General features: G+C 40.0%; 1 protein-coding gene across 3 annotated transcripts in view; it reads left to right on the forward strand.

Moving 5' to 3' along the window:
- Nucleotides 1–13111, forward strand: part of cyfip1 (cytoplasmic FMR1 interacting protein 1) — a 229254-nt gene that overhangs the window by 38062 nt on the left and 178081 nt on the right. For 2 of the 3 annotated variants that reach the window (XM_041198916.1, XM_041198915.1), the window contains exons 1-5: nucleotides 103–121; nucleotides 4155–4278; nucleotides 8264–8353; nucleotides 9736–9813; nucleotides 10487–10588. In XM_041198916.1, coding sequence (XP_041054850.1) covers nucleotides 4162–4278; nucleotides 8264–8353; nucleotides 9736–9813; nucleotides 10487–10588 — 387 coding nt within the window. In that variant the 5' untranslated portion in view covers nucleotides 103–121; nucleotides 4155–4161. Of the gene's footprint in view, nucleotides 1–102; nucleotides 122–4154; nucleotides 4279–8263; nucleotides 8354–9735; nucleotides 9814–10486; nucleotides 10589–13111 lie in introns of those variants that run through there. The other variant, XM_041198917.1, reaches the window with a different exon arrangement.

The following is a 13111-nucleotide window of genomic DNA, read 5'->3' on the forward strand; positions in this document are numbered from 1 at the left end:
AACCAGCTTATATTTCACCCCTTTTTTATTTCTATTTAGTTCTGTTGAAGGGTCATGAGGACTCAAAACGTCAACTTTGTTCTTCTCTGCTGATGCTGCCAGACCTGCTGAGTTTTTCCAGGTATTTCTGTTTTTGTTTTGGATTTCCAGCATCCGCAGTTTTTTGTTTTTAATCTTCAGTACTATTGTCTGACTATCATACTGGCAGGACCCATAGCCTTTGCAGTATCCAGTGCCTTCAGCTGTTTCTTGATATCATGTGGAGTGAATTAAATTGGCTGAAGATGAGCATCTGTGATGTTAGGTACCTTTGGAGGAGACACTGATGGATTGATCACTTGGCACTTCTGGCTGAAGATTGTTGCAAATGCTTCAGCCTTGCTTTTTGTATTCGTGCTGGGCTGCACCATCTTTGAGGCTGGGGATATGTGTGAAGCCACCTCCTCCAATGAGTTGTTTAATTATCCACCATCATTCACAACTGAATGTGGTAGGACTGCAGAGCTTAGATCTGATCCATTGATTGTGGAATTGCTTAGCTCTGTCTATCATTTGCTGCTTATACTGTTTGCTTCAATGGGTTGACACCTCATTTTTAGGTATGCCTTGTGCTGCTTCTGGCATGCACTCCTGCACTCTTCATTGAACCAGGGTTGACCCCATGGCTTGGTGGTAATGCTGGAGTGAAACTTGGCTTACAGGCCATACCCTTTTTTTATTCTGAAAGCGAGAAGAAAACATGCTGATCCCAGCAACAAGAAGTCCATGACAATTTTTAAAATCCCAAAAGTAAAAAGTTTTATTACAGGAAGAAAAGAAATCTTAAGCTCACAAGATTACATTTACAAAGTTTAAAGTTAATCTTACAAAACATTCCCAAAAATACTCTATACTTGGTCAGACCTGCAAGTAAACACATTCCAGGCAATACTCCCTTATAGATGTTCAACTATAAAATCCAGTAATATTACTCAAGCCAAACTGCTGTAGCTTTAATAAAGGCATACCACATGATTTCTTAAACTCCCTTTCACTCTGCTGTGGAAATCTAAGACTTCAGAACAAGACTGCATTTTGCAGTATAAGACTTTCCTAGCCTGACTGGATGGCTGATTCAAACTGTATCTTCTCCCAGGTTAAAACTGTTTCCAGGAGATCTTCCTCACACAGCCAACCCCCAAGCTCTCAACAGATCTAAAATATCTTTCTCCCCCTTTCATCTCAGGTTCCTCGCACCTTTTTGAAGCTCAAATCCTTCTAAATATAAAATCATATTTTGTCTCTGCTTTCAGGTCAATAAAATGTAATATACCTGATCCAACCTATTGTACCTCAAACCTAATGCCTCTATCCTTTCATGTCTTGCCTCCCAGACAAGCTGTCTCTAGTAACCTTTCCCCAGCTTAATTAAATTGTTTGTGTGTGCGTGCACGCGTGCACATACACACACATCCTTCTTTCCATAATAACAATATTCCCCAGAATATTTTTAAAAATCCATTCTCACGCTGGTTTTGGAAATATCTAGTTCATGGTTCATGTTAATATTTTAATGGTAATTTTTAGCTCTGGGAAGATTAAAGGTAACTCTACAAACTGGAATATATGTAACTGAAGCAGCTTAGAGTCTATTGCAAATAAAAAGTTGGGGCCATGTTGACTTAAGGGGTTAACAGCTAGAAAAGTAAGATTCTAAAACAGCAGGTGGATTTACATAGTTCGAGAATTGGAGATGTGGTTTACACTGCTTGCAAAGAAGTGTAGTCCAGAGAGATGTTTTGTTTTGGGAGTTAGAGCTAAATTTGTTGACCTTGCATTGTGTATCCAGAAAGGCTACGTTGTCAAGGAGAGAGGTAGAGCTTAAGAAGGTTCTCTGGTTTAAATTTATCTGATGTTCTGCAGCAAGGGGAAGAGGCCATACTGAAAAGATGCTGCTGTTAGCAGGCTTCAGGCAGTTGGGGCTCAGCAAAGTCCTGGGAAACGTTTATAGCTTGGTGCAGTCAGGAGGCTGGCGCCCAGAGAAACCCAGGGGCAGTGCCAGCTTAGTGAAGCGAGTGGTCCATGAAAGAGTTGGAAGTGTGCCAGTAATTAGAAGCTTGAGTGCAGCTTTGTGAATCCTGTGGAGGAGATTGAACCATTGGGAGGTGAACTGTCATTGAGGCAGATTGAATCAGGGTGGCATTTGAGGGAAGTCAGAGGCTAGATCTTCAAATATGAAGAATTGAAATTCCTCATGAAATTTTGTAACAATGGTTACTGATGCGTGGGTCGGTTGCTGAGAAATCCCTGGTATCTGCCTTGGTCGCAATTGTATTTAATGCATTTGCATTTAATGTGCACTGAAGAAGTGTTTGATCACAGTTTGCCTGTTGATCCATATTTACCTCATGTTAATTTTGAATATTAGAGTATAAGATAGATATCACAGAAGATTGTTTTACTTTTCTGACTTTTCATAGTAAAGTTTATTTTGTTTGTTTAAAGTGTGGAATCTTGTGGTTTTATTCTCCTAGTGGGTAACTGGGATTTTAAACTGCCTGCTTTAAGCAAAAGGTTCCTGGTCCCAACTGGATTGTAACACTGGGTTACTTTTTAGTAAAACGTGTGTGTAAAATATGTGTGTTTATGCTTGTGTAACACAGCTAAAGCCAAGTTTAATTGAAATGGTGTGAAATGGTGTGTTTTGTATTCTGTTTGCCAAAAAATTGCTGGGCAATGTGTCATTGAAGATTCAGGAGCTGTAGCGCTTGGAAGATAGTTAAATATTATCATGTATGGTTACAAATATTGAACTTGTGTGAAGACACCATCTTTACCTATATGTAAATGAACCAGCAGCGCTTGGTGGCCCCCTTACCTCTCTGCAGGTAAATCATGTTTTGTGAAAGGATGTGGCATCATATAAACAAATGAATTAAGAGCAAGTCCCTCAAGTCTAATCCGCCATTCCATAAGATCACGGGTGACCTGATTGTAACCTCAACTCCACATTCCTGCCGACCCCCATAGAATGGTTAGAGCAAAGGAGGAGGCCATTTGGTCTGTTGTGTCTGTGTCTCCCCCTGCAAGAGCTACTCAGCTAGTCCCATTCTGCAGCCCTGCAAATTTCTTCTCTTCAGACAATTACCCAATTCCTTTTTCAAAACCACGATTGAATCTGCCTCCACCACATGCTAAGGCAGTGTGTTGTAGAGGAAAGACAGTACATATCTGTTGGTTTATTTATGGCAGCTGTTAGATTTATTGATTCTGATGCCATTCATAAACACTTCAAGTTTTGCTCTTGTGATTTGCAAGGTAGCATCGGAACCACTCAGTTGAATTACTTACTGTCTTGTAATACCCTGCCAGACATCCATTATCCTATTTGAACTGTCCAACAGAGTCCTTCATTTGCATTAAATATGTCGGTTTCTTTATCAAACCCTCAAGATTCCCTTTTCATCAGCCTTCTAATATGGGTCTGACTCATGTGGCCTAAAAATAAAGGTATGACAACACAAATGAAATTTAAATATGATAATGGAATTGGATTAGCTTTTAGTTTGTACATTATGAAATAGAAGGCAAAAACATTTTCTGCTATTATAATATTTTTGTATAGAATGGCAAGTATATAGATGCGTATATATAGATGTCTTCCTTGCAGTTATATTTTGGTAAATAACTTCCTGCAAGTAATGGTGCTGCAGAACTGTGATCATTTTGACTTACATTATAAGAAGACAAATTGCATCTTCCAGCAAGGCTCATAGTGAATTGAATCCATTTAATAGGTACAGCGAGTGAGTTCACTCTTTTTTTCTTTTTTTTTCTTGTAATGTCCATAGGCTAAAAAAGGATAAATTAAGTATTGGTAATGGGATGGAATCTACGTGTACATTCATACGGTCGAACAATTACATATCTTAATTCTGGCTTGAATTTAAAATTGATTCTTATTTTATTACTCTCGAAAGACAAAGTGTTGGAGCTCTAAGTCTTTATTTTCCCTCCATTAGGATTATAGTTAAAAAGCTAATGGTTACTATCAATCCCTTTTTATGACCATATTTATCAATGACAAATGCATATTCACTAAGTTGGCATTGTAAGGTAAGTGCTATAAATTAGATGGCTATACAGTTTAATTTTCCATTTAATTTTCCATTCAGAAGGACCATGACTGCACAAGTGACTTTGGAAGATGCCTTGTCCAATGTTGACCTTTTGGAAGACCTACCATTGCCTGACCAACAGCCTTGTATCGAACCACCTCCTTCATCACTATTGTACCAAGTAAGAAGATTTTGAAAAAAAATGAATTCTTGGTTAACTCATGATCATGTTTCATCCAGACTGTCTGCTGAATTAACTGATCCTGTGACATGGCAGAACAATAGTTCGTAATGATATAGTTGCCATACATTTGGGAGGGGAAGAAAATCAACAAGGATTCTTCCTGTCGTTTCGAGTCATAGCGGTCTAAAGCACAGAAAAAGACCCTTTGGCCCATCGAGTCTTCACCTGTCAAACAAGTATCTAACTATTCTAATTCCATTTTCCAGCGCTAGGCCCATGACCTTGAATGCCATGGCATCGCAAGTGCACATCCAGATACTACATAATTGTTGTGAGGGTTTTGGCCTCTACCACCCTTTTGGGCATTGAGTTCCAATTTCCCACCACCCTCTGGGTGAAAAAATGCTTCCTCACATCCCCTCTAAACCTCCTGCCCATTACCTTAAATCTATGCCCCCTGGTTATTGATCCCTCCACCAAGAGGAAAAGTTCCTTCCTGTCTACTCTATCTATGCCCCTCATAATTTCATACACCACAATCATGTCCCCCCTCAATCTTCTCTGCTCCATGGAAAATAACCCCAGTCTACCCAATCTTTCTTCATAACTAAAACTCTACAGCCCAGGCAACATCCTGGTAATTCTCCTCTGCGCTCTCTCTAGTGCGATCACATCCTTCCTATAATGAGGATTCCAGAACTGCACACAATACTCTATCTGTGGCCTAACCAGTGTTTTATACAGTTCCAGCATAACCTCCCTGCTCTTATATTCTACGCCTGGCTAATAAATGCAAGTATCCCATAATCCGCCTGAACCACCTTATCTACCTGTCCCGCTACCTTAAGGGACTGGTGGACATGCACACCAAGGTCCCTCTGATCTCTTGGTACTTCCCAGGGTCCTACCATTCATCGTGTATTCCTGTGCCTAGTTTGACTTGCCTAAGTGCATCACCTCACACTTATCTGGATTAAATTCCATTTGCCTCTGACCAGCCCATCTGACCAGCGCGTCCATATCCTCCTATAATCTAAAACGACCCTCCTGACTATTTACTACCCCACCAATTTTCATGTCATCTGCAAACTTACTGATCAACACTCCTACATACAAGTCTAAATCATTTATATATACCACAAACAGCAGGGGACCCAACACCGATTCCTTTGGAACCCCACTGGACACAGGCGTCCAGTCACAAAAACGCCCCTCGACCATCATCCTCTGATTCCTGCCACTCAGCCAATTCTGGACCCAATTTGCCAAATTACCTTGGATCCCATGGGCTCTTACCTTCATTTTCAGTCTCCCATGCAGGAGCTTATCAAAAGCCTTGCTGAAGTCCAAGTAGACTATATCAAATGCATTGCCCTCATCTACATACCTGGTCACCTCTTTGAATAATTAAATCAAATTCGTCAGATGTGACCTCCCCTTAAAACCTTGCTGACTGTCCTTGATTAATCCCTGCCTCTCAAGTGTAGATTAATTCTGCCCCTCAGAATTGCTTCCAATAGTTTCCCCACTATTGAGGTTAGACTGACTGGCCTGTAGTTCCCTGGTTTATCCCTTCCTCCCTCCTTGAATAATGGTACCACATTGGCTGTCCTGCAGTCCTCTGGCACCTCTCCTGTGGCCAGAGAAGTATTGAAAATTATTGCCAGCGCCCCTGCTATCTCCTCCCTTGCCTCATTCAGCAGCTTGGGATACATTTCATCCGGGCCTGGAGATTTATCTACTTTTAAGCCCGCCAGGCCAGTTAGAACCTCCTCCCTTTATATGCTAATTTCTTTAATTATACCACTGCCCTTCTGCCTGATTTCCATACCCATGTCGCCCCTCTCACTTGTGAACACTGTCACAAAGTATTCATTCAGAACCTATGTCTTCCGGCTCCACACAAGTTACTACTTTGGTCCTTAATGGGCCCTAATCTTTTCCTAGTTAATTTCTTACTCTTAATGTACGTAAAATAACTTTGGCTTTTCCTTTATCTTACCTGCCAATGTTTTTCCATGCCCCCTTTTTGCTCTCCTAAAGTTTGCCCCCTACACATTATATACTCATCGAGGGCTTCCGCTGTTTTGAGCCCTTGGTATCTGCCATGAGCCTCCCTTTTTCCCCAATCCTGTATATCCCTCGACGTCCAGGGTTCCCTGGATTTGATGGTCCCACCTTTATCATTACTGGAATATGTTGGCCCTGTACTTTCCCTGTTTCCTTCTTGAATGAGTCCCACTGCTCTAATGCAGATTTACCTATAAGTAGCTGCTCCCAGTCCAATGTGGCCAAATCATTTCAGATCTTATTAGAACCAACCTTCGCTCAATTTAGAGCTCTGGTTTCTGGCCCATCCTTGTCCTTTTCCATAGTAATCTTGAATCTAACGGAGTTATGATCACTATCTGCAAAATGTTCTCCCACTGATAACTCTACCACTTGCTCGGCTTCATTCCCTAAAATTAAATCCAGGATCGCTCCCTCTCTTGTAGGACTTTTTAAAGTACTGGCTTAAAAAGCTCTCCTGGATGCATTTTAAGAATTCCGCTCCCTCTAAACCTATCACATGATGACTAACCCAATTAATGTTGGGGAAGTTGAAATTCCCTACTATCGCTATCCTATTATTTTTACACTTCTCTGAAATTTGCCTACATATCTGCTGTTCTATTTCTCTCTGACTGGGGCCTATTGTGCACTCCCAGCAATGTGATTGCTCCTTTTTTGTTTTTAAATTCTACCCATATGGCTTTATTTGAGGAGCCTTCTAAGATGTCATCCCTCCTTACTGCTGTAATTGATTCCTTGATCAATATTGCGATACCCCCTCCTCTTTTACCCCCTTCCCTGTCTCACCTGAAGACCCTATATCTTGGAATATTGAGCTGCCAATTCTGCCTCTCTCTCAACCTTGTTTCTGTGACAGTAATGGCATCATACTTCCATGTGTTAATTTGTGCCCTCAACTCATCTGCCTTATTCATCAGACTCCTTGTATTAAAGTGCATTCAATGACCCATGCCAGAAAGTATGTGTGTGCGTGGCCTGGACATGCATCATTTTTCTCTGGTTGCAAGATGGTAGCCAAGCTCTTTTTGAATTCATTTATCAAGTCGCTTTGTTTAGAGACCAGAAGAATTCTGCTATTATTGGGCTCATTTGTGACGCCTTTTACAGTCGAATAACCTGCCGACACGGCCTCTGTTCACACCTGAAGAATGGCCCTTGGATGTGGTACGACAGGGCTGGTGATATTCATCAAATTATCACAGTAAGAAATGGTGGTTTCAGAAGAGGTTGGGAAAAAGAAACCCATGGTCTTTCTCTAAGTAGAGTTTTAAAGAATATTAATTGTGAGGGATGACTTGAGATGTGGGTTTTTGTATACTTAATAGGGTACAAATACTCCTTTGTTGTTCTGTGCTAGCTCTCAAATTTAGCAAAGGTGGCCCATTTCTCTTGTTTTTGTTCTTTCATGGGATTTGGACATCACTGGCAAGGCCATTTGTTGCCCTTCCATAATTGCCCATCCCTTGAGAGCAGTTAGGAGTCAACCACATTGCTGTGGATCTGGAATCACATATACGCCAGACCAGGTAAGGGCCGTAGATTTTCATCCCTAAAGGACATTAGTGAACCAGATGGTTTTTATGGGCACTGAAGCTAGCTTTCAATTCCAGATTTTCTAAATTAATTTTAAATTTCACCAGCTGACATAGTTGGATTTGAACCCTTGTCCCCAGAGCATTAGCCTGGGCCTCTGGCTTTATAGTCCAGTGCCATGAATGCTGCGCCATGGTCTACCCTGGTCTACAGTGGGCAGATTTTATTTAGTGTCAACTGTGTGTAGTTAATATAAGCACCTTAGGGAGTGAAACAGTAATTTCTTCAGCAAGCTGACATGCAAGTTTGTTCCATGTATAACTTAATGTAATACCTGGATTAACAGAATACCCTGTTTTTTTTTCTCCCCCTCTAGCCAAATTTCAACACCAACTTTGAAGATAGAAATGCATTTGTTACAGGAATTGCAAGATACATTGAACAAGCGACAGTTCATTCAAGCATGGTAAAGTAGATCTCAGTAAAAATTAATTTCTTCTTAAGTTCATCTTTTTGGGCCTGAGACTTAATTTGTGGCAGCACCAGCTTGACATTGCATCTTGTTTCTCTTGTTTCTTGTTTTGAGGAAAGTTCCCAAATTTCAGAAAGGGCAGTTCCTATTTTGAAGAAAATCTGACTTGAGATCAGATCAGGAGATATGATTTCTGAAGAACACAGAAACACTGCTCAGTCCAACCAGTCTGTTAGTCGTTAACCACCTCATGAGCAATAGTTCTAATCCCATGTGCTCAGCTGATTCTTCTATCTCTTTATCCACAGATTCTTTTGAACCACTCATATAACCTTCCCTTAAATATGATATGGCATTTTCTTCAGTGACTAATTCAGGTCGCATATTCCATAGCCTTACGACCCTACTGCAGATATCTTTTTTTGAAAATCTACTGCATTTAGTCTTATGCCTGTGCCTCCTTATCCTGGACTATTCAACCAATGGAAACAGTTTGTTTCCATCAATCCTTTCCATTCTTCAAATTTTTAAATCCTTAGTCAAATCTTTCTGCAATCTTCTCTGATTTACTCCTCAGGTTAAAATTTGAGCTGTACTTTGGACCTGCAAAACTGGCACTTGGCTCAGTGATCGATTTCTCTTTTGACTTAGTTTAAAGTCTAAGTTGACATTTCAGTCTAGTTCCGTATTACTGGAGAAGCTATCTTTTCAGATGAATGTGCCTGTTCAGCCCTTTTTGCTATTTGAAAAGCAGGAAGTTCCCCCACTGGCCTGACTAACATTTATCCCACATCACTAAAAAAAATTAACTGGCCATTCATATCACTTGCTACTTGTGTAACCTGTGTGTGCCAGTTTGCTGTGGCAGTGCTTCAGAATTAATTCATAGGCTGTGAAATATTTTGGGATTTCCTAATAAAAATATTATTTAATGCAAATCTTTATGCTATTTTAAGGTATAGCAAACAAACATTGGTTTTGCAGATTTCACCGGTGTAAAATCTTTCAAAATGACGCATTGTGTTGTGAACGTCATTTCTGAGTCAACATTTCTTTTGACAAAAACAGAAAGTGCTGAAAAACTCAGGTCTGGCAGCATCTTTGAAGAGAGAAACAGTTAATGTTGGATTCCAATATGACTCTTCGGAAGAAGTGTTGTGTTGGACTTGCAATGTTAACTCTGTTTCTCTCTGCACAGATGCTGCCAGACTTACTGGGTTTTTCCAGCACTTTTTGTTCTAATCCACAGTATTTTGCCCTTTTAACATATTGGTTAACCAGCAGTATATTAAATAAGGACTTATTCTACTTTGCTCAGATTGTGGTTTGTAGTGTCACTGTACAAAACTGACTTTCCATTTTTATTTTGCTTTCAGAATGAAATGCTAGAGGAAGGGCAGGAGTATGCTGTTATGCTGTATACTTGGAGAAGTTGTTCAAGAGCTATTCCTCAGGTACTGCAACACCGGTTTGTTGGAACTCCTGTTAAAATGTATTCTTTTTAAAAGACTTTTGAAATGTGGCCCATTCCCTCTGTGCTGTTTAAAAAATGAGTTGGGGCAGTAATTGACATTATGGACATCCAGTTTGTCAACATAATTGGAGGGGGGGGGAAAAGAAAGCTTTCTAAATTAGTCAATTCTCAGTTAAACCTCAAGTAACTTCCTCTTATTGAGTTTGGGTTCCTTTTACAAGATTCTGTGTGATAACATGATGCAACTGCCCCATCAGACGTGTTAAAAAGGGCCATTTTGGCCAGAAAATAGCAATAAGTTCTAAATTCAGCAACGTTATCAAAAAGAAAATTTGGGTTTTTTTATTATTGGAAGTTGTGTCCTTAGACTAGTGATTAATTTTTTCCATTTTATTTTTGCTTCATGCAGCAATTTAATACTTTTCAAATATTGGACTCACATTGAAGATTTTAATCTGAGAAATAATTCACCCCTGTGCCTGCTTCAAGCGACTGTCAACAAAACCAAAGTTGCTATTCTGTTATCAAATTTTTTGTTTCATTTCCCTGTTCTGAAATGGCTTGGGCATTTCAGAATGGTCTGTAAGGACATTTACGGCACTCTGGAACATTGTTATATAACGAATCAGATTCACAATTTTGTTTTCCTACAGGTTAAATGCAACGAGCAGCCTAACAGAGTAGAAATTTATGAAAAAACAGTGGAAGTCCTTGAGCCAGAGGTCACAAAACTTATGAATTTCATGTATTTCCAGGTAAGCAATCAAAATGTAATTATGCATAGACAAACCTATTTAGCCCACTTTAGCTTATCTATCCATAATGACTGTAATGTTTGCCCTTTGTAGCGTTCAATTAATTAAATGATTTCAGGGGTTTTGCCTCCACCATTCTCTTTGGGAATCTATTGATTCATTGTGTGAGGAAAGACTTCGAGATATCACTACTAAATTTGCCTTTTACTGGTTTCAGCCAATGACAAGTTGTCTTACTGTCACATAAGTTGAATGAAATTGTATGTATTTATATTTTCCATATTAATTTGTATCTCATTAAAATTGCCGTGGTCATCTTTCCAGACTTGGAAAAACCTAACTATCTCCAGTGTTTCTTCATAGCTCATGCCTCTAAGATTGGAGATCTTGTGGCTCTTTACTTTTCCTCCAGGGCTGAAATGCTTCCAGAACTGGACACCAGTGAAGCCCAACCAGAAAACTGTATTGTTTGATTATGACCTCCTTGGATTGCATTCTATTGTTTTGGCTGTATAAATAACCATTCTATTGACTTTGTTGACTGTTTGCTCTATCTTGGTTGGATTAAGACTCTTCGGTCTTTTTCAACTTCCTCTTTAACTACCTGAAGAGCATTCATGGAGTGTATGCTGCCCATTTATCTTTCACTGTGCAGGGATTTACATTTGTCTTGATTAAACTTCATCTATTGTTTTTCCCACTTGCAAATTTTGTTCCCTCATTTAATACTTTCCAAGCTGCTTCCTACAATTCACCCTTTTATCATTTGCAAAGTTGACCAGTTTTCATTGGGCGTCTGAATCCAAATTATTGAAATAAATTAGAAATGGTTGTACTCCTAATACCGTAGTCCCTGAAGCCGCAAACTTAGCTCAAAGTCAAATGGGAGGCTGAGATTGGAAACTGTCTGGTTCAGTCTGTCTCAAAGTTTTTCAAATATTTTATTATTTAGCATCCCCTAATACCAGAGATCATCAACTGTTTGTTTCCCTGTACTTCATTGACCAGATTCCCTTTATGTCCTTTATTGCCAGTATGGATGCATCAACAGCTCCTGCATTGCCACCCCTCAGAGTTTGTCATAATTTTTATTTAAATGCTGCCCCTCTGACATATCAATTGAACTGGTCAGCTTCCATGTTTCATTACTGATCTACTCGTTCCCTATTCTCATCTTTGTATTGTCAGACTGTCCACCTGACATTTGAATTACGGATGCCTGAATATTCTACATATAGGCTTTGGGAAGACTAAAGCCATTGTTCTTCCCCTCTCCTCAAAAAACATCAACCCTTGAGACCCACTCTATCTCCCTGGCTGCTTTTTAAAGCTGAACCAGAATACATGCAGCATCTACAAAATGAACATGTGAATTGGGAGCAGAAGTAGGTCATTTGGCCCCTCGAACCTGCTCCATTATTTGGTAAGATCAATGTGTCCTCAATTCCACTATCCTACCAATGAACACCACCCCCCCCAACCCTTGATATCCTTTGACCTCTTTTTAGTCAGAATCTATTTACCTCTTTCTTAAAAATATTCAATGACCCTGTCTCCACCGCTGCCTCGAGAGAAGAAAATTTCTCCTCATCTCCGTCTTACTTTAAAAATAAGGGTTCCTGATTTATGTTCCCTAGTTCTAGCCTCTCCCTTAAAGGGAGATGTCCTTTCAGCATCCACCCTGTCAAGCCCTCTCTGGATCATATATCTTTCAACAAGATTGCCTCTCATTCTTTTAAACGCTATTGTATACAAGCCCAACCTGTCCAACCTTTCCTCATAAGATAACCTCTGCCATACCAAGAATCAGTGGAGTGAACCTTTTCTGAATTGCTTATAGTATTCTGTGTTCTGTTTGATTCAGAGTGGAGCTTTGAACCCCATATCCTGTCAACCACCACTATTTCACGTCTGTTCTAACATTATTCATTGCCAAGATCTTTATTGACTCTAGGCCTGACTCTGCCTTCTGAGATCCACCTTCCGTAAACTCTGAATTGTGCAATGCTTGGCTGCTTGCATCTTGTTCCACATTAAGTATACGTGAAATGACATAGAAATCACAACACAAAAATCAGGTTGCTCAGCTCAAGCAAGTTGTTTTGGTGTGTATTCCCTATATAAGCAGTAGTCCTAATCCTATATGCTGATTCTGTTTCCATTTTGCTTTATCTTCCTTTACCTTCAGCCACGTTTCTAACCGAGCTCTCCATCACCCAATCTGTTGCTCTCCTGTGTGTCCCTCCTCTTTCTCTTCCATGTTCCTTCCACAACCTTGTGCCTACTTATTGGAACTTCATCCTAACTCCCACTGTTGGGTACGTCCTTACCTTTTAAACAGATTGGTAAAGCTAGAGATGGCAATATGCTTGATAATTCACTTCATTTGTGATTGGCAAAACATTCTTTTAAAACATTCACACAGACCAGTGCTTGTCGGCCTTGCGCCGAATCACTCGTGCATGGATTTACTGAGGAACCATAAAAATGACTTCTCCAAACCTGTTTTTATCATTGGGCCTC

Source organism: Carcharodon carcharias, chromosome 11, assembly GCF_017639515.1.
Source record: "Carcharodon carcharias isolate sCarCar2 chromosome 11, sCarCar2.pri, whole genome shotgun sequence".
NCBI lineage: Eukaryota > Metazoa > Chordata > Chondrichthyes > Lamniformes > Lamnidae > Carcharodon > Carcharodon carcharias.